Source organism: Panthera onca, chromosome B3, assembly GCF_046562875.1.
Source record: "Panthera onca isolate mPanOnc1 chromosome B3, mPanOnc1 haplotype 2, whole genome shotgun sequence".
Classification (NCBI taxonomy): Eukaryota; Metazoa; Chordata; class Mammalia; order Carnivora; family Felidae; genus Panthera; species Panthera onca.
This window is the reverse complement of record NC_138344.1, coordinates 107,517,803-107,543,932: the sequence shown is the minus strand read 5'-3', so window position 1 is coordinate 107,543,932 and position 26,130 is coordinate 107,517,803. Positions and strand designations below refer to the sequence as shown.

The 26,130-nt window shown below is 41.0% G+C and overlaps 1 protein-coding gene and 1 long non-coding RNA gene across 4 annotated transcripts in view; one reads left to right on the top strand and one right to left on the bottom strand.

The window, feature by feature from the left end:
* PRKCH (protein kinase C eta) overlaps positions 1–26,130 on the bottom strand; it is a 231,585-nt gene that overhangs the window by 7,946 nt on the left and 197,509 nt on the right. Inside the window, exons 11-12 of the mRNA XM_060619985.3 lie at positions 21,552–21,690; positions 20,736–20,924 (exon numbers count right to left, since the gene is read on the bottom strand). Coding sequence (XP_060475968.1) covers positions 20,736–20,924; positions 21,552–21,690 — 328 coding nt within the window. The remainder of the gene's footprint in view (positions 1–20,735; positions 20,925–21,551; positions 21,691–26,130) is intronic.
* LOC132669953 (uncharacterized) overlaps positions 1–26,130 on the top strand; it is a 78,551-nt gene that overhangs the window by 42,601 nt on the left and 9,820 nt on the right. For all 3 annotated transcript variants that reach the window (XR_013556090.2, XR_009606304.2, XR_009606303.2), the window contains exons 3-4: positions 23,408–23,488; positions 24,228–24,266. This is a non-coding gene — a long non-coding RNA (uncharacterized LOC132669953). The remainder of the gene's footprint in view (positions 1–23,407; positions 23,489–24,227; positions 24,267–26,130) is intronic.

Here is a 26,130-nt window from a genome sequence, read left to right as displayed (position 1 = left end):
AAAGACTCACTTCAGAACTAAAAATACATGCAGACTGAAAGTGAGAGGAAGGAAAAAGAGTTCCATGCCAAAGAAAGTGAAGAAAAAAAGCAATACTTTTGTCAGCCAAATAGACTTTAAAACAAACGTTGCAACACAAGACAAAGAAGGGCATTACATAATCATGGAGGGATCAAGCCAACAACAGGGTAGGACAATTGTAAATATCTATGCACCCAACATTGAAGCACCTAAATACATCAAATGTTAACAGATATAAAAGGATAAATTGACAGTAATACAATGATGGTGGGGGACTTTAGCACCTCACTTATATGAATGGCTAGATCAGGCAGAAAATCAATAATAAAACAATGTTTTTGAAATGATACATTAGACCAGATGGACTTGATGGATATATATATATATATGTATATATATATATATATACACCATTCCATCCCCAAACGACAGAAGACACTCTTTTCAGGTACATATAGAACATTCTCCAGGGTAAATCACATGTTAGGCCACAGTACAAGTCTTAATAAATTTAAGAAGATTAAAATCATATTGTGCAACTTTCCTGACCACACCAGTATGAAACTAGCAATCACAAGAAAAAAATGGAAAAAACACAAACATGTCAAGGCTAAACAACATACTACTAAGCAACCTATGGGTTAAAGAAGAAATAAAAAAAAAAAATACATGAAGACAAAAATAAAAACACAATAGTCCAAAATGGGCCACACAGCAAATGCAGTTCCAAGAGGGAAATTTATAGCAATACAGGCCTACCTCAAGAAAAATCTCAAGCAATCTAACCTTACACCTAAAGGAACTAGAAAAAGAACAAAGTCCAAAGTTAGTAGAAGGAAGTTAATAAGATCTGAGAACAGAAATGAAAAAAAAACATAGACTAAAAAAACAATGAAACCAAGAGCTGGTTCTTTGAAAAAATAAAATTGATCAACCTTTAGCTAGACTCATAAAGGAAAAACAGAGGACCCAAATAAATCAGAAATGAGAGAGAAGTAACAACTGACACCACATAAATACAAAGAATCAGGCTACTACAAAAAATAATATGCCAACAAACTGGACAACTTAGAAGAAAGACATGGATAAATTCCTAGAAACATAATCTTCCAAAACTCAACCTGGAATAGAAAATCTGAACAGACCAATTATTAGTAATGAAGTTGAATCAGTAATCAAAAAGCTTCCAACAAACAAAACTTCAGGACCAGATGGCTTCACATGTGAATTCTACCAAACATTTAAAGAAAGTGTAATACCAGGGTGCCTCAGTGGCTCGGTCTGTTAAACATCCAACTTTGGCTTAGGTCATGATCTCATGGTTTGTGAGTTCGAGCCCCGTATTGGGCTCTGTGCTGACAGCTCAGAGCCTGGAGCCTGCTTCAGATTCTGTGTCTCCTCCTCTCTCTGCACCTCCCATGCTCATGCTCTGACTCTCTGTCTCTCAATAATAAATAAATGTTAAGAATTAAAAAAAAAAAAAAAGAAAATGTAATACCTCTTTTTCTCAAACTATTCCATAAAATAGAAGAAGGAAAGCTTCCAAATACATTCTCTGAGGCCAGCATTACCCAGATACCATAACAAACAAAGATGCAGCAGTCCTATAATAACAAAATATTAGCAAACTGCATTCAACAATCCATTGAAAAAATCATTGATCACAATCAAACTGTATTTATTCTGGAGATGTAAAGATGGGTCAATATTTGTAAATTAATATGATACATTAACAACGTGAAAACTAAAATTCATATCCTCTCAAAAGAGGCACAAAAGCATCTGACAAAATTCAACATTCATTCATGATAAAAACCCTCAGCAAAGTGGGTTTAGATCTAGGCAACATACCTCAACAAAATAAAGGCCATATATGAAAAACCCACAGCTAACATCAAGTCAAGGGGAAAAAACAGGGCTTTTCCTCTAAGATCAGGAACAAGACAAGAATGTCCACTCTCACCACCTTCATAGTACTGAAAATCCTAGCTACAGTAATTTTCAAGAAAAATAAATAAAATGCATCCAAATTGGCAAGGAATAAGTTAAACTGTCACTATTTGCAGATGACATGATACTATACATAGTCTTCAGGGCTAAAAACTCCACCAAAAAAAAAACTATGAAAAATAATAAATTCAGTAAAGTTGCAGGATACAAAATTAACACAGAGAAATATGCTGGCATTTCTATATACTAATAACAAAGTAGCAGAAAGAGAAATTAAGAAAACAATTCCAAGGGCACCTGAGTGGCTCAGTCAGTTAAGGGTCCAACTTTGGCTCAGGTCATGATCTGGCAGTTCGTGGGTTCGAGCTCCATGTCAGGCTCTGTGCTGACAGCTCAGGGCCTGGAGCTTGCTTCAGATTCTGTGTCTCCCTCTCTCTCTGCCTCTCCCTGACTCATGCTCTGTGTCTCAAAAGTAAATAAACATTTACAAACTTAAAAAAATTACATTCCAGTTACCATTTCATCAAAAAGAATACAATCACTAGGAATAAACTTAACCAAGGAAGTTAAAGATCTGTACTCTGAAAAGCATAAAATATTGATGAAAGAAATTGAAGACCCCGCAAACAAATGGAAAGACATTCCACGCTCATTGATTGGACTAAGAACTAACATTGTTAAAATGTCCATACTACCCAGAGCAACCTACAGATTCAATAAAATCTCTATCAAAATACTAATAGTATTATTTCACAGAACTAAAACAAATAATCCTAAAGTTTGTATGGAACCACAAAAGACCCTGGATAGCCACAGCAATATTGAGAAAGACAAAGCTGGAAGTATCACAATCCCAAATTCCAAGGTACACTGCAAAGCCGTTGTAATTAAAACAGTATGGTACTGGCACAGAAACAGGCACATACTTCAGTAGGACAGAAAAGAGAGCACAGAAACCCATGCTTAGTTGATCAATTAATCTATGACAAAGGAGTAGCACAATAGGGAAAAGACGGTCTCTTTAATGGTACTGGGGATACTGGATAGCTACATTCAAAAGAATAAAACTGGACCACCTTCACACATCATATGCAAAAATAAACTCAAAATGGGTTAAAGACCTAAACGTAAGACCTGAAACCATAAAATTCCTAGAAAAAAAAACATAGGTAGTAATCTCTTTGACACTGGCCTTAGCAACATTTTTCTAGATATGTCTCCTCAGGCAAGGGAAACAAAAGCAAAAATAAATTATTAAGACTACATAAAAATAAAAAGTTTTTTCACAATGAAGAGAACCATCAACGAAACAAAAAGTCAACCTACCAAATGGGAGAAGATATCTGCAAATGACATATCCAATAAGGGGTTAAGATCTCAACTGTAGAAAGAACTTACACAACCCAACCTCAGAAAACAAATAGTCCAACTAAAAATGAGCTGAGAACCTGAACAGACATTTCTCCAAAGACCTACAGATGGCTAACAGTCACATGAAAATATGCTCAACATCACTCATCATCAGGGAAATGCAACTCAAACCCACGAACTATCACCTTTCACCTAGTCAGACTGGCTAGAATCAAAAACACAAGAAATAAGTGCTGGCAAGGATGTGGAGAAAAAGGAACACTCATGCACTGTTGGTGGGAATGTAAACTGGTGTAGCCCATGTGGAAAAAACAGTATGGAGGTTCCTCAAGAAATCAAAAATAGAAATACCATATAACTCAGTAATTCTACTTCTGGGTATTTACCCAAAGGAAACAAAAACACTAATTCATAAAGATACATGCCAGCTCTATGTTTATAGCAGCAATAGATACAATAGCAAAGATACGGAAGCAACCCCAGTGGCCACTGAGATTAACAGATCAGGAAGAAGTGGTACAATATACAATGGAACATTACTCAGCCATAAAAAGAATGAGACCTTGCCATCTCTGACAACATGGATGGACCTGTAAGGTATTATGCTAAGTAAATAAGTCAGAGAAAGGCGAATACCATATGATTTCAGCTATATGTGGAATCTAAAAATTAAAACAAAAAACAGAAACAGAACCCAAAATACAGAGAACAAACTGATGGTTACCAGAGGGGAGGCTGGGTCGGGGGTGGTGGTGGCGGGCAAAATGGGTGAAGGCTAGTGGGATATATGGAATGAATAAGTCACAGTGATAAAAGGTACAGCACAGGGACCCTAATGAATGGTACTGTAATAGCAGTGTATGGTGACAGGTGGTAGCTAACCTTGTGGTGAGCATATCATAACACAGACTTGTCAAATCACTATGTGGTACACCTGAAATTAATGTAACATTGTGTGTCAACTATCCTTCAAAAAAAAAAAAAAGGGAGGATGAATGAAACAGAAACCAGGACAGGGACCATCCCAAGGTGGAGATTATAGTCCCTTCATGACCAACCCTCCAAAGATGCAAAGAGGTGTATAGGGTTGGGGATAGAGGGGACTTGTTGCTCTAGGCCAGGCACAGGACTCTCCCTAAACACTGTATTCCTGCTGCTGCGAACAGCAATGGCATAATTCTTTTGCAGAAAACTTCCTCTGTTTGCTTATGTCCCTAATGGGATTCAAATACCAAACAAATTAGCAACAATGTTGTTTGGAGCAATGTCTATCCACACCTAAGGTCATACTTAAACTTGCCTCAACTGATCTTTTCCCGACTGTGGTCCAAATGAGAAAGTCAGCCAAGGAGGAAAATAAAGTGACTTCATGAAAGATTATGGACACATTTACTAAAGGAAACAGGATATTTTCTAGGGTCAATAGAAGCACTTTATAAGCTGCAAAGAGTGAGTGAAGAGGCCAGGGTGGAAAATCTGATTCCACCCCAAATCTAACTGTCAAAGTAACTGGAGAATAGGGACAGGAGGGGGGTCAAGACTGGATGGTTTCATTGATATTCCCCTTCCTTCTGGAGTCCTCATTAAAGTGGAATTTAACTAGAGGATACCGAAGCAACCAGAGCTACATCTGCCCTGAGAATGAGAGAGTTAACAGTTCTTTCAAGGCTGCAGAGAAGGCAAGACTACAGGGGAAAACAGTCACCTGTCCTCCTGAAGGTAGCTCTACAGTGAAGTGTAAGCAGTTTAGGCCAGGTTTGTACCAGAATGTCCTGGGAAGCCTCCTGCACACCAAGGAAGGATATATGAAGGGTAGAAGAGCTCCTCTGATAACGCACAGGGGTTAACTGGTTAGGCTCTGCAGTTCAACTCCTTGTGTTTGTATACCAATTCTACCACTAATGCGCTGTGTGACCTTGTATAAATTTATTAACTTCTCTGGGCCTCAGATTCCTCAACTATAAAATGGAGATTTTCCTGTACTTCATAAGGTTGTTATGACAAGTAAATGCCTGGCACAAAGGAAGCCCTCAATAAATGTATTAGTAAGCATCTTGTTAAACCACGCGTAGGTCCATCCTGTTTTACCTAGAGTCAGGGGCATGGACTGAACGCCTCCAAGAGTAAGGTCTGAAGTCACCCTTGACCCTGAGGCTCAAGCGGCTCTCCTTGCTACTCAACATTGCAGCCAGGAAAGATAAAACAAGGTCTGTTTTTGCTTTCACGGTGGGGCCATTGTGGTGGTCTCTGGAAAACAGTTTTTATTACAGCAAAGATTCCTAAAGACCATCTTAAGACAAGAGATACAAATAATACTCAGGTTTTATTGTGCAGTTGTATCCGCTTTAACAATAGAAGGGAGATACTGAACCCAGGATCAAGGATGCAACGGGGCAACTTCTTTGTGAATCTGGTGCTGGGGGCAGCATTCTGATGTGTCACAGGCTCTGCTACACAGGAGGAGGCTTTGGTTTTGAGTTGTTGAATGTTCTGGAGGATAGAGTTTAAACTAACCCCACATAATAATGTGTCTTGAGAGAACAGGATTCAAATGTACTTTGAAACTCATTAAAATGTAGGCAATGGCTATTTTTTCCTCTTTCAAAATCTGTCTGATTTCAGAGGAAGAGGACTAGTTATACAAATAGACCAATTAGTCTAATTAGATTTTCTTCCAGGAGGGAGAAAACACTGTATTTTCTCCTAATAATTGGATTTGGCTGTTGGACAAACAAAATGACCTTCTCCTTTCATTCAATTTCAGACCAAAGAGGCAGAAAGGGTTAATTCTGGCAAGTCGTGGGGAAGGAAACCATGCCACAGGACATTCCCATCAATATTCCAGGGAGATGCTCCTAAATGGGAAGAAGGCATTTTAAGGCTCTACAGACAATGCTGGGGAGGGAGTGCAGAGAAAGAACACAGGACACAGAATAGGATTCACAGCTATGCTGGCCAACCCCACCATAGGTGCATAGCTGATGGCCACCGTGGGGGTGACAAAGTGAATGCCGGTGTGTGCATGTTGCAGTCATATGTCTGTCTGTTGCCACTGTTATAGGCAGAATCTAACCTGGTTATGAAGACTACTCATCAACCACCCTTGTAGCCCTTCATGCCAGCTGCAGTGGTGAGGCACAGACCTGGGAATGACCTAACCCAGGAGCACCATCCAGCCCAGAGCAGTGGTAAGAGGGACAAAGGGAGGCATGTGAATTAACTGACGGAGCAGCAAGGGAGGAGAGAGACACCGGGCTTTGGCTTGGCATTGAGAAGTCACTTTTCCATAGAAGAAGGCAGAGACAGACATTTAAACCTAAAATGAGACACAACAACCCATTGGGGGTGGGATGGGTCTCGGGGGCAGGTGGAAAGGATAGATAATGGATTTTTAAAATATCTCTTGGGAGGCAAACTAATCTTCTCAAGTACAGTTTATTCTACAGAATGGTATTTCCATGGAATATTGGAAGAGCCAAGAGAGGGAGAGTTGTTCTAGCTTGTTCAGATTGGGTCTGAATGGAATTTACTAGGCAGGGCTGGAACTAGTAATCTGCACACTGCTGGCAATAGACCATCTTGCCATTCTCAAAGCACAGAGGGATCCAGATCTAGACTGATTTGGGCAAGGAGCAGCTGCAGGAGTAGGAAAAAGAATGGTACAAATTTTAAGATTGTTTGTTCTAGTTTTGTGAACAGTAATATTGGTGTTTGGATAGAGATTACATTGAATTTATAGATTGGGTAGTATCAACATTTAACATTAATTCTAACCCATGAGCATGGTATATCTTTCCATTTATCTGTTTAAATTTGTATGGACACAAAAGACCCCAACGGCCAAAGCAATCTTAAAAGAGAAGAACAAAGCTGGAGGTATCACAATCCCAAAATTAAAATTATACTACAAAGCTACAGTAATCAAAACAGGATGATACCAGCACAAAAACAGACAACAGATCAATAGAACAGAACCCAGAAATAAAACCACACTTATGTGGTTAATCTATGACAAAGGAGGCATGAATATACACAGTCTCTTCTTCAGTAAATGCTACTGAGAAAACTAGACAGCTACATGCAAAAGAATGAAACTAGACTACTTTCTTATACCATACCTAAAAATAAACTCAAAATGGACTAAAGACCTAAATATGAGACCAGAAACCATAAAACTCCTAGAAGAAAACACAAGCAATAATCTCTTGGATATTTGCCTTAGCAACATATTTATGGAGATGTCTCCTCAGACAAGGCAAACGAAAGTAAAATAAACTATTAGGAATACACCAAAAATAAAAAGGTTTTGCACAGTGAAGGAAACTATCAACAAAACAAAAAGGCAACATACTGAATGGGAGAAGATATTTACAAATGATATATCCAATAAGGAGTTAATATCCAAAATACAGAAAAAACGTAAGACAAGTCAACACCAAAACCCCGCAATCTGATTAAAAAATGGGCAGAGGACCTGAATAGACATTTTCTCAAAGAAGACCTACAGATGACCAACAGATATGAAAAGATGTGCAACATCACTAATCATCAGAGAAATGCAAATCAAAACCATAATGAGCTATTACCTCACACCTGTCAGAATGGCTAATGTCAAAAAGACAAGAAACAACAAGTGTTGATGAGGATGTGGATGGGGAAAAAGGAACCCTCATGCATTGTTGGTGGGAATGTAAACTGGTGCAGCCACTGTGGAAAACAGTATGGAGGTTCCTAAAAAAAAATAAAATAAAATAAAGATAGAAATACTGTATGATCCTGTAATCTCACCTCTGGGTATTTACCTGAAGGAAACAAAAACACTAATTTGAAAAGACATATGCATCTCTATGTTTACTGCAGCATTTTTTTGGCAATAGCCAAGATATGGAAACAATCCAAGTTTTGATCAATAGATGAATGGATAAAGAAGGTGTGGTATACACATATAATGGAATATCACTCAACCATAAAAAGTAATGAGATGTTGCCATTAGCAACAACATGGATGGACCTAGATGGTATTATGCTAAGTATAATAAGTCAGACAGATACCATATGATTACACTTATATGTAGAATCTGAAAAACAAAACAAACAACACCAGACACAGACTCCTAAATACAGAGAACAAACTGATGGTTGCCAGCGGAGGGATAGGCAAAATTGGTGAAGGGAATTAAGAGGTACAAACTTCCAGTTGTAAAACAAATAAGTCACTGGAAGAAAAATATAACATAGGGAATACAGTCAATCATTTTGCAACAGTTTTGTATGGTGACAGATGGTAACTGTGCTTATCATGGCGACCATTTTGTAATGCACACAGTTGTTGAATTCCTGTGTTGTAGACCTGAAACTAATATACTGTATGTTAACTATACTTCAATTTAAAAAATGGTATAGTTTTTGTAAATGTTGTAGCTTGATAAGTGGTAGCCATTACCATTACTCTACATATATGTCCTTGCATTACAACAGGTATTGACTTAAGTGTTTCAAGTTCATTCTATAGAATATTTACAGCAACCCTGATTATCATTCCCTTTTTACATACTGGAAAACCGAGGAACAGTCCAATCTGTAACCTGTCCCCAGGCCACCCAGTTTGGGAGCGGTGGAGTTTCTATCTAGTACTAGAAACCTTTGCTTTCAGTCACTGTGCTAAACCACCTCTTGAGGCGACCAATCTTCTAATTTGTTTTCTGGATCAAAAACCAGTGTGGGCTGACAGGTCAGGAGGAATCATGGGATGACATTCAGGACTTCACCTGTGAAGGAGAATGCACAGCATTTTGTGTGCTTACTTATGTTATACTTCCTGTGCTGGCCCATGTGACCAGCAGGTACTAAGAGAAGGGAGAGACAACAAATAGTCTTGAAAAGAACCCAGAGAATCCTTTAGTCTGACTACCTTGCTTTACTTTGAACAACAGAGGTCTTTATATTGGAGAAAAAAGGATAGAAAGGCACTGCTGATATTTTCAAACACCAGAAGAGGTGTCGGCCATAAGAAGCAGTTCCAAGTAGGAGAAATCTGTTTAGGGAGTTGGAGTTAAGGGAGCATATATAAGCTTATAAAGACAATTAAGTTTAATACCCAATGCCATTAAGCGATAGAAAGAGCTTTGCTAGGAGGAACACGACTGTCTTATTGGAAACATTCAAAGAAGAACTTCCATGAGTTGTCAAGGATTCTGGATAACCTATCTGGCATCAGGTGGGAAGGGAGATCAATGCCTTTCATGGCCTATGCTAATATCAAGAGTCTACAATCTTATCTTATCTTTGGTCTCTTCTTAGTTTTATCGTTAAAATTCTGGGAGAGAAGAGCTGACATTTTGAAGATATACCTCCCTCAGCTAGAGAAGCCACATTTTCCTTGGGTCTCAAGTGGAGTTGTCTTTAAAAACAATAAAATGAAACAAAGGTTGGTCAAGCTAATCTCCTTGGGCGAGACACTGAAGAGGGCACGCGAGTATATATTTGAAAATGCCAATGGATCAACATCTTACTGCTAAGTTACTTGTAACTAATCTACATCAGAATATTCCGTATCTCCAGAGACACAGTATACAGTGTACTTTATTTCCTCCTCATGAAAGCCAGTATAATACCCTGTACTGTTGATCCTGCAATGGAGTAGAAACAGTGCTAAAGTCTGTAGTGAGTTTGTCGGCTATATTTCTCATGCTGTCAGTGACTGGAATCCAGCACCTTTTTTGTGGGCAACTGCTTAATTCCTTTTCAGTGCTCTTAACACTCTAATTTTCCTGTGTTTTATAATCATTATAGCTTCCCCTAAATCCCAAGTCATAAGACAATGTTGGTTTAAAAAAAGTAAAGGTCAGAGGTGAGTCCCAGAGACAGAAAAGCCCAAGGTCAGACACTTGTGCCAACACCAGTGTTGTTGGCCAAGATGGTTTTATTCCTGGCAAACCGGTCTCAAGCAGCTCTGACTGACAGGTCAGGTTTCATTGCTCTCCAGTAACTCCCAAGCGTTAAAGGAAAAGGAAGCTCTATTCACCATAGCCACTACCACTTGTTTTCAGGTGTGATCCCCTGAAATGTAGCTATTTAAAGGAAGCAAGTACTAAACAAGGATCCTCTAGAGGACACTACACAATGCCTTTTATTTCCTCCTGATGGAACCCAGGCCAATACTTGTCTTTACCTAGGATAGACACTATCTTTGGTGTCTGAACCAAACGTAACTATCAACGGCTAAAAATTATTGGTCTTTGATAGCTGGAAAGGGCACATGAAAGAAAATAAGTGTACAAGTTCTGTTCACAAGAGTTTTTCCAGCTTGAAACAAAAAGCTCTTCCGACGCACATTTCTTGGTTAGCAAACTACCACATCAAAAGGGTTTCCATGCTCATTTTATAAAACCTCTGACATCTTCATTCTCCTGGCTGAGATATGGAGACTGAAGAGGCAAGTGGTGGAGGGAACACCTGGGTGGCTCAGTTGGTTGAGAGTCTAACTCTTGATTTCAGCTCAGGTCATGATCCCAGGGTCATAGGATTGAGTCCCACATTGGGCTCTGTGCTGAGCACAGAGCCTGCTTAAGATTCTCTCTCTGCCTCTGCCCCTCTCCTCCACTCGCATGTGCTCTCTCACTCTCTCTAAAACAAAATCTAAAAATAAAAATTAAAAAAAATTTAAAAAATGGGACACCTGGGTGGCTCAGTAGGTTAAGTGCCCGACTTCAAGTACTGATCTCACAGCTTGTGGGTTTGAGCCCCATGTTGGGCTCTATGCTGACAGCTCAGAGCCTGGAGCCTGCTTCTCTCTCTGCCCCTCCCCTGCTCATACTCTGTCTCTCTCTCTGTCTCAAAAATAAACATTAAAAAAAATAAAAAATAAATTAAAATAAATTAAAAATTAAAAAAAAAATAGGCAAGTGGTATATTTTAATGGAGTGGTATTACTCCATTAAAAAAATCCTTCACACTGCCAGCTACAAATAAAACACCAGGACCTCTATTCCTAGTAAACATATAAGCTAAAATAAGGGGGAAGGAAGCTGAGTACAGTAAGTTTAATAAAATATGATTTTTAAAACGTCAAAAAGTCTACGGGAAGATCAACGTGCTACTGTTTTTCTATCTTCTGCCAACACTCACATTGATCTATCTGTAAGAAAATGGTTCATTTCTGAAAGGTGTTCATTGCATTAGCAGTTTCAGTAAGAGGCCTGTGGAGCAGCTCCATTTCCTCATATGGGAACACCAGTCCCGGTGTTAACCATCTCTCTTGCTAAAGAATCATTCAGTAAATTTCTTTTGGATTTTCCCCATCACAGTGTTTGAAACATCGGTTCTAATGATCCACAGTTAGATCCTCTACCTTAATCTGGTCCCAGTTTTCCCTCCACTTCCTCAGCCTCCTCCTGGCTGACCACCTCCCTTGAGCATCTCAACTTCTGCCAGGAGAGGAGTAGGAAACGGAGAGGGTCAAATTCAATGCTGCTCTCATCAACTGCCTGGTGACAGACGTGGGACACACTCATGGCTAAAAGAGGCTCCCAGCACTGATTGTGATTCCCCCCTTTGTGCACAGAGGCAAACAGGATTCCTGCAGACAATGCAGATGATGAAATCTGATAGGTGTGATGACAGGTAAACCCACACAAGGACACACACTTTAATTTCTATAACGCTTAAAAACAAAAGCACTCTGTAATCTCCCTCTAATGCCAAGTTTACAATGCCTCCTGAACTGACAAAGGTGACTCAGGAGAGTGCACCAAACTCCTTTCAGCACTTATTTAACCTGGCCACCTGTGTGAGCTCACAGAAAAGGGCATTGACTCCACCTGAGTCAGCACTGAGCCTCTTGATCCCTCCGAGGAGAGGAGATGATTTAGTACAAAGGAACACTCACCTCACAGAAAGGCCATCACCTTCCTAAGCTCTTCGGATTCGTGAGGACTTCCCCAAGTCTCTCTTTCTGGAGCTACACGAAGGCAACACTCAGTGCAACCACAGAAACTCTAAGCAAACTCTGTATTTTCTTCTGTGTTATGATTATTAGCATTTGGGGATAATTTAGTGCCAGTTAAGGAAACTCAGCCAACAGAAAGCATGCATTATTCTAAAACCAAGTTAAAAAAAACATTTAAAAAATCATTTTTCAAGTCATAAATCTGGAATGCTTTTACACAAGTGTGTCTTCATATTTCTTTTCTGTGTTAACTTCTATGGGTATTGCCAGTTTTTATAATCTATGAGAGCTAATGGGTGGGATTGTTTTGCTTTTGGGGCTTGGACATATGAGCATTTCACATACACATTTAAAGGGACGATGAGAAATGAGAGACAAAAAAGCAGACAAGAAAAATGGCCTCCCGTTGCAGTTTTTTTGAGTGCGTGCAATGGGTATTTTTAGTTTTAAGGATCATGGTTAATGATTTGGGAGTTTTTCCCAAGTAGAAGTCCTGGGCTCCACTGTGTATGTTCCAGTTCCCCTCTTCCCGATGGTTCTGTGCCCCAAGGGTGTCCTCACAAACAAGTCCTCTGCCTCCATCCACGTTTATATGAAATGTTTGAACATCCTCACACAAGGAACTTAAAAGTCCACAATCTTGGGGGTGGGGGTAAAGGTGATGACAGGAAGGGCTAGGGTAGGAAAGTAACACTGGGAGTTCTGTTGGCTGGGGCCCAGCTTGTTCAACCACTCATTTTCTGTGGAACATGGGACAAGAATACCCCCTCACCCTTGATTCAGGGGACTCACTGACATTATTACACCATATGAAGCCACAAGATGCTTAACACCTGAATCTATGGTATGCTATATAAATGGGTATCCAAACAGTTTCCAGAGATGATAATAATGCCTTCCATTCTTAAAAAGTTTATTTTTGAGATAGAGATAGAGAGCAGGGGAGGGGCAGAGAGAGAGAGAGAGAGAGAAAGAGAGAGAGAGAAAGGGAGAGAGAAAAAAGGGAGAGAGAGTATCCCAAGCAATTTCCATGCTGTCAGAGCATATGCGGGGCTCAAACTCACCAACTGTGAGATCATGACCTGAGCTGAAATCAAGAGTCAGACGATTAACCAACTGAGCCACCCAGGTACCCCTAAATACCTTCCATTTTCAAAGGTAAAAAGAAATTCAAACAGTATTTCCTTTTGAAGGAAAAAAAAAGGCAAGCAAAATATCCAGCAGACACCAATTCCAGGAACAGTGCTGACCTTATGTTCTAAAGAAAAAAGCATCAGGAAATCTCAGGAAGCCAAATAGGGATGGCCCACCAACTGAGAGTGGTGGGGGGAGCGGACGTGAAGGGCTGGCTTGAGATCTTGGCCCTTCCTGCCTTGGTGGGAAAGGGAGGACCCAGCCCACAAGAAAGGATCCCACAGGGCAGGAGGGGAGCAGCTCAGGGCAGAGCTCACCAGTGAGGGCTCTCTTCTTCCCTGTTCTTTGTAAAAAAAAAAAAGAAATCATTCTTTGGGGTACACTTAGCTTATCAACTTGGGGCTGAGGTATACTTCTTGGGAAGGTACAGAGATTGTTCATGGATGTTGAAGAATGAGAATGTTAAAATCTGATTAATTTTGTAGCATAAAAATGACCAGGATGATATAGACTCCCAGTCCAGGACCTTGAGACTCTTACTGGCAATTAAAAGGCATAGCTGGATCCAGATCCACTGTTAATGAAATCTTTCATGATAAATTCAAAACTAAACTGAAAAAAAGAAAAAAAAAAGATGTACTGGATTGGCTAGATAGCTGCTATGTGGCTCACATTATTTCTTCTGTTTGTATATTTGTATTGTGAAACGATTTTGATGCATTAATGAAGACCAAGTTCATTTTACACAGTCTGTAATGTGTGTGTGTGTGTGTGTGTGTGTGTGTACCTACATATACATATAAAATCAATGTTATACGAGTTCTAAGTATGTATGTATACATATGTGCCTGTGTATGTGCACATACACACAACATATAACATTGATTGATTGAAAAAATTGTACTATTATGGGAGTTTTCCTTTTTAAAAAAATTTTTTTTAAGGTTTATTCATTTTTCAGAGACAGAGAGAGACTGAGTGTGAGGGGGAGAGGGGCAGAGAGAGAGGGAGACACAAAATCCGAAGCAGGTTCTGGGCTCTGAGGTGTCAGCACAGAGCCCGATGCAGGGCTTGAACTCAAGGACCATAACATCATGACCTGAGCCGAAGTAGGACACTTAACCGACTGAGCCCCCCAGGCGCCCCCGGAAATTTTCAAACGTATACAAATATGTAACCATCATGCAGCCTTGACACTTACTATACACGCCCAATCTTGTTTCATCTGTTCCACTCTGCTACCCCTGGATTACTGTGAAAAAATAATCCTAGATATTTCACTTGCAAATGCTTCTGTCCGGTCTACAGTATCTCTTTGTAACTATTCAGGATGATCTCTTAAACATGAAAAAAACAATTTTGTGACTCATACTTGCTTGAAATCCTTCAATGACTTATCTTGGCTGTCCTTCACATGGCCTCCAGCGTCCTTCACACACAGCGTCATCTCCTACCACCCCAATAGCCCTACCCCTTTACTCACTACAGTCCAGCCCCACTGCCAGAGAGGTACTCAAATGGATTCTATCTCAAGATCTTTGTGTACTTCTTGAACCTGACTAGCTTCTCTTCAGCCTTTGGTTTCAGCTTAAATGTCATTTCCTCAGGATGGCCTCCCTCGATGACCTAGATTGGGTTACATTGACCTGCTATATCTTCTCAAAGCACCTTAGACTTTAAAAAAAGAAATCAAATTGTTAAGTATATTGTTATTTGTATAATTTCTTTTGCAAACATCTTTTTTCCTTCCTATTCCTGCTGGACTTAAATTCCTTGAGGGCAAGGACGATGTCTGTCATTTCCCTTGTGCAGTACCTGAACACAGCAGAACCATGGCTGCTATGTGTATATGCATGGATACATGCCTGTTAAATGAATAAGTGAATCAGTATCTGTGTGGCTATTTACATCCCCCATAGGTGTCTTTGGTTTGGACAGAAACTCCTGGAAAAACACAATACAGTTCTCTCTGGAATAAAAATTCAACCCAGCCTCGTGTACAATTTAGCACTTAATGACCTTGGTGATGTTGGTGGATCTTGATCAAGGAGAGAGGGTGATGATAACGACACCTCTCAGTATGCTATGAAATTACTACTCATAACTCGGCAATCCTAAGAACTTAACTCCCATATCGTGCGTGCCACTTCGAAAGTGCTTTCATGTGTACTCCCTCATTTGAAGTGGGTACCAGTGGTGTCATCATCCCTGCTTTGCAGAGGGAGACCGAAGAGCCGTGGCAGAAGGGGAATGAGGCTGCGTGCCTCTCAGACTAGTGCGTGTTTCTTCCACTCTATCGTGTGAAGTCGGTTCACCTCTCTGGGTCTCGGCTTCATCTGCCAATGAGGGATTTAGACAAACTGCTTTTTAAAGATTTTTTCATCTCAGCAATTCTGTGTGTATGTTTCTAATAGTCACCATGCTCTAAAAATTAAGGGTAATGACAAATGATTGCAGTCCAAAACTTAGCTTGGAGGACCTCCTGACAGTTTTTAGGACCATGCAAGACACCAGCCAATGGAGTCAACGTTCAACATTAGGAACTCTTGATGTCACCAAGTTCCCAGAATTATAGGCGGTCACAAAATCCTGGAAAAGGGCTTGAAGTCAATATTTTTAAAGAAAGCAATGTGCCTTATCTTGAACTGGAATTGCACAACGGAATAAAGGCTTGTTCAGAGTCCTTAAAAATGTCTCAGCTTATCAAACTTCTAACATAGATGGACTCCCCAAGCCCTCCGTTATCTGGCAGAGGACCATTTGTTCCTACTGAGCCAGTACCACTCAAAAGTTACTGCAGACAACAGTTTGTGAATAAATCGCATTGTAAAACCATTGGCCTATTTCGCCACAAGTAAAACTAGTAGACACGTTTTAGATTTGGATGTTTATACAACCTGAAGTCATCCCTTCCTAACCTCCTCACTGAATCCTCTTCCACTGTCACCCCTTGAACCCTGGTGGGCCCTAAGCCCCATCCTCCAACCTCCTTTTATTCTTCAGCCTGTACCCTAGTCATGTTTGCGCCCGTGTTCTTATTGGTCTGGGTTTTTCTTTTATTTTTTAAAAAACCTGTGGTATAATATACAGAACATGATATTTACCTTCTTAACCACTTTTAAGTGTGTAGCACATTAGCATAGTCACACTGTTGGGCATCTATCACTACCCATCCATCTCCAGAACTTCTTCCATCCTCCAAAACTGAAACTCCATACCCCTTACGCACTACCTCCCCACGCCCCGCCTCCTAGTCCCTGGCAAACACCATTTTGCTTTTTGTCTCTATAGATTTGACATTCTAGGTCATTCTAGGTCCCTCATATAAGAGGAATCATACATTTGTCCTTTGTGTTTAGCTTATTTCATTAAGCATGCCTTCAAAGTCCATCCATGCTGTAACATGTATCAAAATTTCCTTCCTTTTTAAAGCTGAATAATAATCCATTGTGTGCTTATTACCACATTGTGTTTATCCATTCATCTGTCAATGAACATTTGGATTGTTTCCACCTTTTTGACATTGTGAATACTGCTGCCATAAACATTGGTGTACAAATATCTGTTCAAGTTCCTCTTTCATTTCTTTTGGCGATACATCCAGAAATGGAATTGCTGGACCATGTGGTAATTTTATGCTTAATTTTTTGAGAAACTGCCTGCCATATTGTTTTCCACAGTGGCTGCACCATTTTATATTCCCGCGAATAATGCACAAGGGTTCTAATTTGTTTCAAGAAATGTGCTTAATGGCCTTTGGTGAGTCACAATTTCTCTGGGCCTCAGTTTCCTTATCTATAAAATGGGGGGATCAGAATAGACAACAGACAATCTCTAAGGTTTCTCCTAGCAGTAAAAAACTGTACTGGCCTAATTAAATCAAGTTGCAATTAAAGCCAGAAAGTAGTCTGAATGGTTTATAAGCATGACTTGATACCTTAAGCTCTTTTCCTAACACAAGACACAAAGTAATCATTTTTCAAAGGACAGAGTCGAACAACGATTTCATGCATCCAGCTTTCATTAATGACATTAGTGGCCACCTCCTGAGCATCTAATCTATGCCGAACACTGTTCCAAGTATCCCCTGCACACTATCTCATACCCTCGTTGTACAGATGAGGAAACTGAGGCATGGCAAAATTAAGCTATTTGCCAAAGATAACACAGCTAGTGAGTGAAAGAGCCACGATTTGTCCTTGGACAGCTCTGCTATGGAGGCAGGTTCTTCACCACCACTCCCAGACGAAGCCTTTCCTTCTTGGTGAACGAAGACTTTCCTCAAGTCTTGAGTGCTCTTAACTGTTTTCTCGCTTTTCCTTGATCACACTTCCATTTAAATGTCTCAGCCCTCTGCAGAGAAGAGCTGCATTTCCTCAGCTATGGCATTTAAGCTTTTTATTTTTAGGCATAGAGGCTGAAATGTACAAAAGTGTCCCAGAAATCCTCTGGGTAAATGTATTTTAGTAATTTTATCAGATACCTTTTTCAAGTGTTTTCCAGAAAATCACTTTTAAGGAATGCTCTTTGAAGAAAGAAGGAATCAAATGCTGAAGGTGTTCTGGACAATAATCTTATGACGTGGGTTTTATTACCTTGAGTTTGTAAGCAAGGACACCAGGATTCAGAGAGGTGCAGTAACTACCAAGGTCACTGAGCCAAAATATAATAGAGCTAGGAGGTAAGCCTGTCATCAAGAAAAGCCCGTGCTCCTTCCTCCAGGGAGACACCCCACAGAGAACACAGAATGCCACTTAGGAAAACCAGTGCAAGGTCAATGACACATCACGACCTCTGGTTCTGTCTTGACCCAGCTGAGCAACTAGTATCTGAAAGAAAACTAAAAGGAAGTGAAGAGGTTCACAGTTTCCCAAAAAGCGAAACTGCAAGGGGAGGGAACAAGTCAGTCTCCAGTGAAGATTAGCTTCACTTTAGGCAGCAGAGGTTCAGTTTTCTCTTAGAACAAAGACTGTGGAGGGAGAATATTTCTGGATAACCTATATTCACATTACCAAAAAATATTTTTACACACATCAAAGATATCTTTTAAAGTAATTGGATTTACCTGCTTAAGAAGAAGCTTAATAGTTTCATACGGATCTTAATCTTGACTTAGTACCGATTCTAGGTTTCGCAGGCATTGAATGAGGGAGCTAAGATCTAGGTCCCAGATTTAGTTGGGAAGAATTCTCTCAAGAGGATTCTGAAATACTGGAATACAGTTAAGGACTACTGCAATTTTGAAGAAAAAAAATCAAAAGAAGCAGATGTGAGTGATGTCCAACTCACAAGATGAGGCCTCAAGATTTCCCCTGGATCCAGACAAAAGAGAGGAGATTATTTATCGTAGAAACGCTGAACTGGATTGTTAACCCTATAGAGAGAACATGAAAGTTTCCTAAGGCACAGACTGACTTATTCCTACACTTCATGGTAGCAAGCATAATGACATTCATACACCATGTGAACAAGACACATTTCTTTATACTTTGAACTAGTACTTTCATTTGAATCATAAACTCTGGGGTTTTCTTTTACATTTTAAAAATGCTGAATCAGGGGCGCCTGGGTGGCTCAGTCGGTTGAGTGTCCGACTCTTGATTTCACCTCAGGTCATGACTTATGGTTCATGAGATAGAGCCCTGTGTCAGGCTCTGTGCTGACAGTGGGTGGAGCCTGCTTGGGATTCTCTCTCTCTATCCCTCCCCTGCTCATGTTCACTCTGTCTCTCTCAAAATAAATAAAACTTAAAAAATAATGCTAAATCAGCTACAGAAATTGAACTAAATATGTGCACTATGAAAAACCATTAATATAATGATGGTGGTTGTAGGCCACAGGGGTTTAGCGTGCCTTAAGAGCCAGATTATGGACCATGGTACTGGGAAAGTAATAATGCAAAGCAAGCCTGATTCTGTAGCATGATTAGGTTGTGTTAAAGTAGCTTAGGTCATCAGAGTTAGCCGGAGCCAACCTCAGCAAGTGCTGTTCCCTTCCAGAAGTTAAACTTTAGGGCATGAATCCACAAAGAAAAGCCCTCCTTTGTATTTTATTCATAAAATTATAAAAGCCACATTCTTGGTTTCCTCAGTCTAAAACTTCTACTAACTCTAAGACTCAGTTGTTCTTACGGACATATGCCATTATTAGGAGATATTTGGCAGAATCCAAAGTGACGTCACGTTTATTTCTATAGGAGATTAGTGTTTCCTCAATATCAGGGGGGTACTGGCACCTAACCTTGGGAATCAAGTTACCAATTACAATTCACTTTGACGATATTTGCCTGAAGAGGGTTTCTGATTATTTCACTTTTAGTGATACAGAGAATTCTCAGGGACAATCGTGCCTTCAGCCAGTACACAGTGACCTGCATACAAAATGTTTTTGAAAAGGCGCTGATCATATGACTGAAGATTTCTAAAGGGAGACAAGTCTCTCAACATGATAGCCAATATTTCCCAAATTTAGTTTTTTGCCTCAAATCACTGAAAAGGACATAATTTAAGGAAAGTAATTCTTATCCCATAGAAATTATCCAACAGAGGGAATGGATTGTTCTGATTTTTCCCTACTGGAAGAACTGAGCTTTTACTCACCTTTATTCCCCTATGCATACAGCAGGTGATAATACATGATTTGTAAATTCAACTAATGTGGTTATAGGAATAATCCAGATTACGTGTGCTTTTTTATTTTCAACATAAAAGCATCACATCCAAGTTTCTTCCTCACTTCAAAATAAGGCTTCCAACATGGTACCTTAAATGCACACAAAAAAGACTTTTCATGACACATTAACTGCACTGCTCCTGAATCTGGGCCTGGCACCTCACTTATTATTCATAAGAATGATATGAATGCAAAAGGAATCTGCAGAAGTTTGGAAAACCTCTCCCGGCTTCACCCAGCACGAAGGGAAAGGCCCCTTCATCCTGCTTCTTGGACACTGCAGACAGAAACAGTCAGTATGTAAACAAACTGGGGATAGCGTTCACGTGACCCAACGCCCTGGCATGTCCTGACTGTATAAAGGAAGTGCATCATTTCACCTACACTAAAGTCACAGGTGCTAGAAATACTTGCTGGGTGGCAAACAATGGTATCAACCACTTGCATTTGGCCCAGAAAGAACTATTGCATAACAGAGGAAAACATTCCGAGAGAACTCATTCTTTGATTCTGCAATTTAAAACATATATTGCAGTTAGCACTGGGAGCTTACTATGGGAAGGTACTGAAAAAACACAAGCAGCACACACGGCCAGCTGGTATGCAGCCGGCCAAACCTGGCTAGGTAAGCCAGACTTACAGATTTCAGGATCCCTGTGGCATCTTCATGGAGCCATGTTGGGTAAACCACTTCATCGTTCAGTATGGCTTCAAAGAGGTCATCTTCGTTCTCTGCCTCAAAGGGGGCGTGACCACACAGCATCTCGTAGAGCAACACGCCCATTGCCCACCAATCTACTGCAGGTCCGTAGAGCATTTCCTGGAGGATCTGTGTGAAGAAGGCAATGTGAGATGTGCTTTGCACATCTGATTAACAAAAGAGTCCTTAAAGACTAGGGAAAATGTTGGATTAGGAAATATCAAAGTAAAAAAAAAAAAAATGCACATTTCATGCTATCTCTAGAGACTGGTCTGTTTTCTCTGTGGTTCAACTCAGAGGACTTCTCATCCAGGTGATCAAACATTTACGGCCTGTTTCGGCCTAGGTAATGGTACGTGTGCAGATCCAAAACAGAAAGGGTGTTGGCACTGCATCCCTATAGAGGGAGGAAGATACTGGGCTCACTCACTTGCATGGGAAAGACTGAGGAACTTTACTGCTGCTAAATGGGGCTGGGATCAAAGCACTGAGTAGAGACAAAGAGGAAAATAACTAGCTGTGAGCAGAGCACACTTTGTCCTCATTCAGGGCTAATGCCTAAAGCAACTACAAGGTTTACAACAACATTTTTAATTCAAATTGTTATTTATAGGAACCGAGGGCATTTTCTGCCATCATTCACCCAATGAGGCATAAGGGAGTGCGGAGGCATCAGCTTGCAACGCGCCCCCAGAGCCACAGCACGCAAGAGCAGCCTGTGGCATCTCTGCTCAGGATTTCCAAAGCCGTACTCACCTCTGGAGCAATATAATCGGGTGTGCCACAGAAGGTTGCTGTGGTGACTCCATTACAAATCCCCTCCTTGCACATCCCGAAGTCCGCCAGTTTACAGTGACCCTCGTGGTCCAACAGGACGTTGTCCAGTTTGAGATCTCTGAAAGAAACAAAGAGCAGCGTGCTCTAGGGCAGCCGGGCCCCAAACCTGGACGGGCTGGCTCATGGGGTGGGCGATCAGACCACACCAAGCAAGCTTTCTGCATACATTTCAAAGGGAACCAATGTCTTTGGGTTATCTTAGAAAAAACTTGAGACCAACTCTGAAAATTTGCCTCAGGGCTCCTAGACGATGGTCCCATATGAATAGGCTACCCACATATAAAAACCTAGGTGTGATGGTGTCCCTTCACCAGGGCATCTTCACAGCGGGCACAGGACTGTCATTCTGGAGCTTCACACCCACAGTGGGCTGTGTCAGGGCGCTCATGGCTCTATGTACCTATCTCTGCTCTGGGAATCAAGTTGTGTTGGCCTGTGTGGCCCGAGGGACAGACTGGTCTCTGTCCAGCCCAGGATCACCTTTCGGCTCAGAGGAGATCGGTGATGACAGAACTGGCGTGACCAGTTTCCAGGCTGTGCCCTGGGAGCTGATACTGTGACCACATAGGTCTTACAGAGAGAGGTCACTGGAGATACCCAGGAATGAAAACAAAGTCCTGTTTTCTAGGAATCCCCGATAAATGAGGTTAAAGCAGCAGAGTTTTCCTGGCACAGATCAGTGGGAACGCAGACCAGACCTCTCTGCTCACCTGCTCCTGGCAGCAAACTCCCTGGGCATAAGCTGTGTAAGCACTCAGCTGCCCACTTCAGGAAAGGAAGCCTTTTCTGCCTCTAAACCAAATCTGGCCTTCTCCATGCAAAACCCTACTTTCCAACAAGCAACTGTTTTCAGTAGGCTGTGATCAGTGGAGATGGTTTCCTTCCCCCAATATGAGCAAGACGTATTTTTTTAATGTTTGTTTATTTTTGAGCGAGAGACAGAGACAGAGTGCAAGTCAGGGAGGGGCAGAGAGAGAGGGAGACACAGAATCCAAAGCAGGCTCCAGGCTCTGAGCTGTCAGCACAGAGCCTGATGTGGGTTTCAAATCCACGACCATGAGATCACGACCTGAGCAGAAGTGGGACACTTAACCGACTGAGCCACTTGGGCACCTCAAGCATGACTTATCTGAAGGTGGAATCATGAGGTGCAGGGTGGCAGGTGGGATGACTGTGGTCCTGTACATGGGAGGAAGGTCACAGCCAAGAGCATGGTCTCTCTCAGCTGTTCTTCCAGGAGTGGTTTCAGACTCTAGGCCCTATCAGTGCCTGGTCATGTGGCTCCTCTCAGCCAGATGGCACACATTAGAAGTGGCCAAGGTTAGGGGCTTGTGGGTGGCTCAGTTAAGTGTCCGACTTTGGCTCAGGTCATCCTCTCACATGTTGTGGGTTCGAGCCCCGCATCAGTCTCTGTGCTGACAGCTCAGAGCCTGGAGCCTGCTTCGGATTCTGTGTCTCCTTCTCTCTCTGCCCCTCCCCCGCTCACACTCTCTCTCAAAAATAAATAATAAAAACATTTTTAAAAATTAAAAAAAAAAAGAAGTGGCCAAGGTTAGAGATCACAGTCGGCCGCCCCAGGGGAGAGCAAGCTTGTGGGGAATCAGAGCCTGGGGGCGAACTCTTTCAGCACCAGGTTCTAGCCCAGTCGTCCAGGCCCCTGTGGACCTGTGCCTAGAGCAAGCTCTCTCACTGCCAAACAAGGTTACTGGGTTTCTGATTTCTCCTAAAGCTGTTATGCCTGCTAAGGACTCATAAAGGATTTTGTTTGGTAACAGAAACAAGTGCTAACAGAAACCCACAACGGTCTGGAGAACCGACCTTTGATTGCCCAAGAGAGCTTGTGACTAACATCCCAGGTAAGAGGTTTAATTGCTTATTACTCAGTCGCTGTCATGGGCAGCAGGAATCGTTCAGGGAGAGACAAGTGCTTGCAATCTGGACCTCTGCAGAAGTCCAGAACACAGCCTCACTGCTCAGAAGACAGAACTGACAGCACAGTGCATCCCTGCCACAGAATGCCTGAGGCCACAGAGGCAGGTTATACTTCAATCCTGACTTTTCAGTCTAATTCTAGGCCTTCTTTAACCTGTACAAGCCCTGAGGGAAATGCCATTGGTTGTTTTACACCAGGTGTTACTTAATAGACAAAACTCCCAAACTGGGATTCCAAGGGTGTTCAATTAAGAGCATAATATAATCCCAGGCTATTAGTTCTGCCCTCAGCCTAAATATCTCACACCTTCTCTGTAAGTTCTGTCCTGATATCCCCAGAGAGTCAACTCTGCCCCCAGAGTACCCAGTGAGTTCCTGCTCCTATAACGGCATGCCCTGCACTGTATTCCAGAAGGCTCTGTCTGTGTACCTGTCTCCCCCTTAGCTGAGGCTAAGCCTTACTCCTCCCTAGCTCCAGCTTGGTCATGGAAGAAGATGCTGACCAAAGACATAAACAGAAGCATGTCAGACAGCAGTGAGCTTCCCTAGCCAGCTCAGTGCCTGTCTTCTTTTCAGGGGAAGAAAGGAAGCTTCATAAACCTCACTGGGATCCTTGTTCCAAGGTAATTAAACTTATAAAAAGTGATGTGCTTTATCCCTTAGAGACAGATTCCAGAGGGAGGAGAAGAAGAATCCTGAAATGTAAGTTCAAATTCTTTGCTTTGGTGAAGCTGGAGAAGGGAAACTACTTTAGGAAAGACGATTATAAAGCAGAGAGGACCCAGTCATAATACTTTTCCATGGCTTGCAGCCAGATGACAGAGTAAAACATTGACAGGGTTAGTCAAACAGATTCAAAGGTTACAGAGCCATTCATGGACACGGTCAGCTTCCATTTTAAGGGTAAATCATGATCTTCACTTTTTAAAAAAAAAAAAAAGAAAAAATGGGGCACCTGGGTGGCGCACTTGGTTAAGCATCCGACTCTTGATTTCAGCTCAAGTCATGATCTCGCTGTTCATGAGTTTGAGCCCCACATCGGCTTCAGTACTGACAGTGCGGAGCCTGCTTAGGATTCTCTGTCTCCCTCTCTCTGTCCCTCTCTCACTCGTGCTATCTCTCCCTCAAAATAAAATAACACTTAAAAAAAAAAAGATGGTAAAGAAAAAAAAAGCAAAAGCAAAAAAGTCATTGTATGACTTCTGACTTTGAAATATGCAAAGGTCAGTTTTTGGCTTCGAAGTTCCTTAGCCTCCAATGCCAACATGTAACTCAACAGCCAAACTTAACAAGGCTACACAATGAAGATTACAAGTTCATACAGGGCAGAGGCTCAGATCCCAAAGTGCCAAATACGCAATTACCGGCTCATCCTTCATTAGGTCACTGAGCACCGGTATTTAATAGCTGTAACTTTTGTCACACAAGCATAGAAGGGTAGAAAGAGTTACTTTATGCATTGTTGTTGCTGCATAATCAGGGTTACTTTAAAATGCCCACAGTGGTTTCAGAGAAGCATCCCAAGTGGTTGAGGACAAAGGAAATTCAGAAATTGTATTTATTTTGTTTCCACCATGAGCTATTCTGAGAGTCATAAAACAGAATGACATGAATCTTTCTGCTTAGATCACCGGAATCAGTGACTCTTCCAAAAGAAATAAAGGAAGGTGAGTTGTGAGCTGGCTCCTTGAACAAGAATGACTCTAAGAGGCTATTCAGTAACTATTTTTAATCTATTAAAATTTTTTTTTTATCATGGAAAATTTCAAATCTATACAAAAGTACGGAGAATAATATAACAATCCCTGTAGTGGTCACAGAGCATAAGTGCTATCAATGCATGTCCCATCTTGTTTTGTGTATACATTTACTCCATTCCTGATCCATCTTTTTTTCAGATTTTGAAGCAAATCCAAGACATAAAACCATCTCATCTGTAAATATTTTAATATCTTAATCTGAAAGATAATAATTCTTTAATGAAATACAACATTGATATTGGTTATTAAAAATATACAGTCAATATACTATTCAAGGTATACTGCTTTTTCTCTGCTCATTTGAGTTATGTGTGTGCATGTCCGTATAACCTGAAAAAAGCTTCTGTAGAGCACAATAGTATGATAGTAGCTAATTCAGCTACACTAAACGTTCACCAGATGCTAAGTGCTTTAGCCATATTATCTTATTTTAATCCTGAACAAACCCTGTGAACGAGGATCTCAGCAACATTATTTAGTTACCCAGGGGTAAATCCAGGATTCTCAGTTCTGCTCACCTCCTTCCAAAGCATGGGCTCATAACCCACTACAGTGGGCAAACACTCTTTTATATACTGGCATTGCATTGCTGGCTAATCCCCCTAGTAGATTATTTCCTGAGAAGACTTCCCCAATTGCAACAAGAACTGAGTGAGAATCAATAAGTATCCCAAAAAATGAATTATGGCAAAGAGACATTTTTGTGCACATCACTATGAAATGCATCGTCAAAATTTTGCCAAAATTTTTTTTTGCTTCGGTTTTTAGTGTGTGCATGGAGAAGGAGTTCAATGAATTTTTTCCAA